Here is a 4,320-nt window from a genome sequence, read left to right as displayed (position 1 = left end):
GGGTAAGGTTGCCTTTATTTTCTATGATATTAGACTTGTTTTCTTTGGTATTCATTGTGTTGGCAGAAATGATACATGTGATGATAGAAAGAAGCCGAAGTCAGACATTTCATTAGATAGATGCCGAAAGGCAAAAAGTACATAGTGTGTTAACCTGAGGCCTAAGATAGTGCCGAGGCATGAGGAAACAAAGAACCTTACCTGGACACAAAACAAGAAGCGTCCTGTGATCACTTGTGATAGTACTTAAGGTGATCAGCGTTCCATGGATGAGGCAAAGTCTTGCCATTGGGATCACGGAGATGATAAGTGCCTGAGCGGCAGACCTTGGTTACCTCATAAGGGCCTTCCCACGTAGGTCCCAGGGTAACCTCAGTAGAGTTTTTGGTGGCCAATGACAACTTGCTCATGACCCAGTCGCCCATCCTGAAGGCACGAGGTTTTATCAGGGAGTCGTAGTACCTGGCGACACATTGTTTGTTGGAGGTGTTGCGCATGCTTGCCTGATCACGAAGTTCTTCGATGAGGTCAAGGTATAAGGCCAACTTCCTGTTGTTGGCTTTAGCGTCATAAGTGGAAGTTCGGTATGTGGGCTAGCTAATCTCTACCGGGGCAATGACTTCGGTACCAAAGGAAAGGGAGAAAGATGTTTCTCCTGTGAAGGTACGGAAGGTGGTGTGGTAGGACCAGAGAACCTCTGGGAGTAATTCTGGCCAACAACCCTTGGCATTGTCAAACTGCCGACCATTGTCTGTGACGATGGTGTGGGGGATGCCGAAGCAACATACAATAATTTGCCAGACGAATGTTTCGATGCGAGCTGCGGTGATGGTAGTTAAGATTTCGGTCTCAACCCACTTGGTGAAGTAATCGACGGCAATATCTGCGTATTTTAACCAGCCTTTTCCCTCAGGCATAGGTCCGATGAGTTCCAGTCCTCATTGGGCAAATGGCCAAGGACTGACCATGGCAGTCAATGGTTCTACTAGGAGCTGTGGGATGTTGGCGAACTGCTGGCATTTGTCGTACTTCTGGGTGATGGCTTGGGCATCGGTGTGAAATAAAGGCCAGAAGTACTGTTGCCGAATGGCCTTGTGTGCTAGTGAGCGAGCACCTGAATGGTTGCCGTTGATGCCCTCATGGATCTCCCGAAGGACATAGTTACCTTCCTCTGGGTCAGACACAGAATGTAGGGGAGGTTGAAGCCACGTTTGTATAGAGCATCATTGATGATTAGGTATCGAGCGAAGCGATAACGAACACACCGTGCTTCAGCAGGATCAACAGGCAGTGTCTGGTTTTGTAAGAACTGAAGGATGGGGTCCATCCAAGTGGGGCTATGGTCAATGGTATAAATGGTTTATATCTGAGTGATGGGCTGGTCCAGGAACTCCATGTGGATGTTGCGACCAATGCCCTGCTCTACGGTCGAAGCTAGTCTTACTAAAGCATCGGCATGGCTGTTTTCAGATCGTCTTCAGCAGGCGCCCGTGCTCAGTGCTGAAGACCTGATGTGCTTAAGAAGAGCAGACATAGTGCTTAATGGAGTTATTGCAGGTCCCGACCAATGTAGGACCACCACTAATGGTGAAAATCTTGTTGATCTGCCGTTGGTGAGGGTTCGGGGGAGGTGGAAGGTTGTGCACATACTTGTCTAGTTTCCCCTCACGAATGAGACCTTCAATGATGTTGCGTAGGGCTATGCAAGATTCTGTATCATGGCTAGTAAACTGGTGAAAACGGCAGAAGACGCCTGTGTCCGGCATGAGCTTGTTGGTTTGTCTTCGGGGGGAGGTTTGGGTATAATGGGTGCCTCATGGACCAGGACGTTTTCGTAAGTGGTGTTGAGGGTGGTGAATACTTCGAACCTGGGCTTGGGCTCGAATGGGAGTGGGGCACGACCATTTGTCCTTGAAGGGTTGTTACTGCTGGACTGATGGTTGTTGCCATGTGGGCCGCACTTCTCATTGCTGAATGTGTGCTAGTAGCCATCCTTCCTCTTGGGATGCTGGGTACTCTGATTATCGGGGGCAGAAGCAGAATGGTGAGGTTTGGCTGGGGTGGGTGTTGAAGCAAGCAGGGGATGACCAAAAGTGCTCCGTGACGAGTTCGTTAGGCCATGCTTGGAGTTAAAGTATTCGGCCTTTGCATGTGCTACTGCCTGCTTCATGAGTTCGGTGTAAGTGTTCCACGGGTTGCTATGGACAAGATAGCGAAAGTTTGATTCACGAAGACCACTTTTGAAAGCTCCGTAAGCATCTCGGTTATCTGTCACTGGGCAGCAGGAATACTCGTGGCTGAAGCAGGCGGCATACTCCCGAAGGGGTTCGTCCTCACCCTGTCGAAGCATATACAAGTCGTCTGCAGAGTACAAGCGATTAGTCTGGATCATAAAATGGTCCAGGAAGGTTTGCTTCAAGCTGTCGAAGAAGTTGATAGTTCGTGGGTTCAGCCAATAGAACCAGTTCAGAGCAACGCCATTGAGTGTAGAAGGGAAAAAGAGGCACATGCCTTCAACATTGAGGCCTTTGCATCCTAGGGCAGACTGAAAAGAGCGGATATGGGTGAGGGGATCCTCCTGGCCTGTGTAAAAGGCAATGCGGAGCGGCTGAATGTCCTTCTCTTGATGATAGTTGAGGATACGTTCAGTGAAAGGGCCAAGGCATGGTTTCATCCAGAAGGGCTGATGGTTGCGGTGCTGTTCACTCTCAAGGTGTAGGACCTTCTCAAAGAGGAGCCTTATGGCTGGTCGGCATGAGGGAGAACACCAGGTACTGAAAGCTTGGGGTGTGGGTGGGTAGGGGTTGGGTAAGCTTCCCACTCCTCGAACGCTTCGGTATAGTAAGACTCCCAGTCTTTAGGGTGATAAGGTTCCCATTCATCGGAGTCTCTTGCACCTTCCCCGGCAGATAAGTGGCTGGGCTTTGGTAAGAGGTCTAGGTGTGCCACCCGTGGGTCGTGGAGGCTGACAAGGATAGGCTATGGCTGAAGCTCCGAGATACGGTGCCTGCAATCTTTATAGATCTTTGTTGGGATATGGGGCTGATCCTTCGGTGGGGAAATGTGGAGAAGTCGTAATTTGGTCGTCTTTGGATGAAGGTGGCCTTTGCCCTTGCCGAGCCTGGGTAAGGTCTCATTGATCGGGGCGCTATAACCTGAGATCACTGGCTAGTTCGGCTGGGTGTGTTCAACATCCTGAGTAAGGTCTTACTGGGCGCCCTGGTGATGAGTCTTCTCCCAATTACGCTTCAGGGCAAGACAATCATGCTCCAGCTCAACATTCTTTGTACAAAGGTGTTCGTAGTTCTCCGTCATCTTGGCCTTACTAGTGCGGAGGTGCTCCACCTCTTCCTAGAGATTCCTTTCCGCCGAAGGTTTCTTTCCAGAGGAATCCCCACGAGGGGTGTGGCGCTGGGTATCGAGGCTGGCCTCGCTCGGCATAGTAGAGTGTGGGGAGTAGCAGAGGCGACAGGGCTTGATGGGGAAGGGAGCCAGCAGGGCTGGTAGAAGGAAGTGGGATTCAGAAATTGTTTCCCACATACGGCGCTAAACTGTTAGTGCTATTTTTGGGAGGGTCAACTTAGAGAAGTGTAGGATCTTTGGCAAGGAAGAAGGTGAAGACCTTCGAAGTTTGAAGAACCTGCAGAAGACAAGTGAGAGATAGTTACTGATAAACAAGATTTAGAGGATGAAGAAAATGCCTTATGTGATTCCTGACTAGTTAATCAGGGGGTGTACAAGGTGGCTTAGAGAAGCAGCTAGCATATACACTTGAATGATGGAGGATTTAAAGTAGAAGTCAACAGTATATAGGATAACGTTCTACAAATCAAGACCACACATCCGAACAAGAATGACCCAGATGAATGATCCAAATTCAGTCTGCCAAGAGAGCATTTCCCAATATATGCACAGGTATACATTAAGAAAAATCTAGAAGGGGTAACTAATATTAGGTGTTTCTTGGCGAATGATTGAGTAAACATGTTATGTTTGTACCATAATCAATCGAGCAAATTCGACGCTGAGGGACTGGCACCTACGAAGACCCACAGCTGTTGAAGGTAAGAAATCCCCAAACACTGATGACGTCATCAAGACCTTAGCTATCGAAGACAACTCCCTCCGATATGGCAATAGCCTGTCCTACTGAAGACTCCACACTTCTTCTATCTAAGTTGAACCCAATTTTGGATATCAACAGTTTGGCCTCGTTTATGGGAATCGACTTCTGAATGTCACATTTCTATTAGCCCTGCTGGCTCCTTCGCCTATCAGACCTCATCGTCTCTTTAGTTTATCACACCTCATCACGCTGAG

The 4,320-nt window shown here is 48.8% G+C and overlaps 1 protein-coding gene across 1 annotated transcript; it reads right to left on the bottom strand.

The window, feature by feature from the left end:
- Positions 1,982-2,674, bottom strand: LOC109950838. Its single transcript, XM_020570979.1, has one exon. The coding sequence runs from the start codon at positions 2,672-2,674 to the stop codon at positions 1,982-1,984; it is 693 nt and encodes a 230-aa protein (XP_020426568.1).

The sequence above is a fragment of the Prunus persica genome, chromosome G8, assembly GCF_000346465.2.
Source record: "Prunus persica cultivar Lovell chromosome G8, Prunus_persica_NCBIv2, whole genome shotgun sequence".
NCBI lineage: Eukaryota > Viridiplantae > Streptophyta > Magnoliopsida > Rosales > Rosaceae > Prunus > Prunus persica.
The sequence above is the reverse complement of the archived record's forward strand: the minus strand, read 5'-3'. Positions and strand labels throughout refer to the sequence as shown.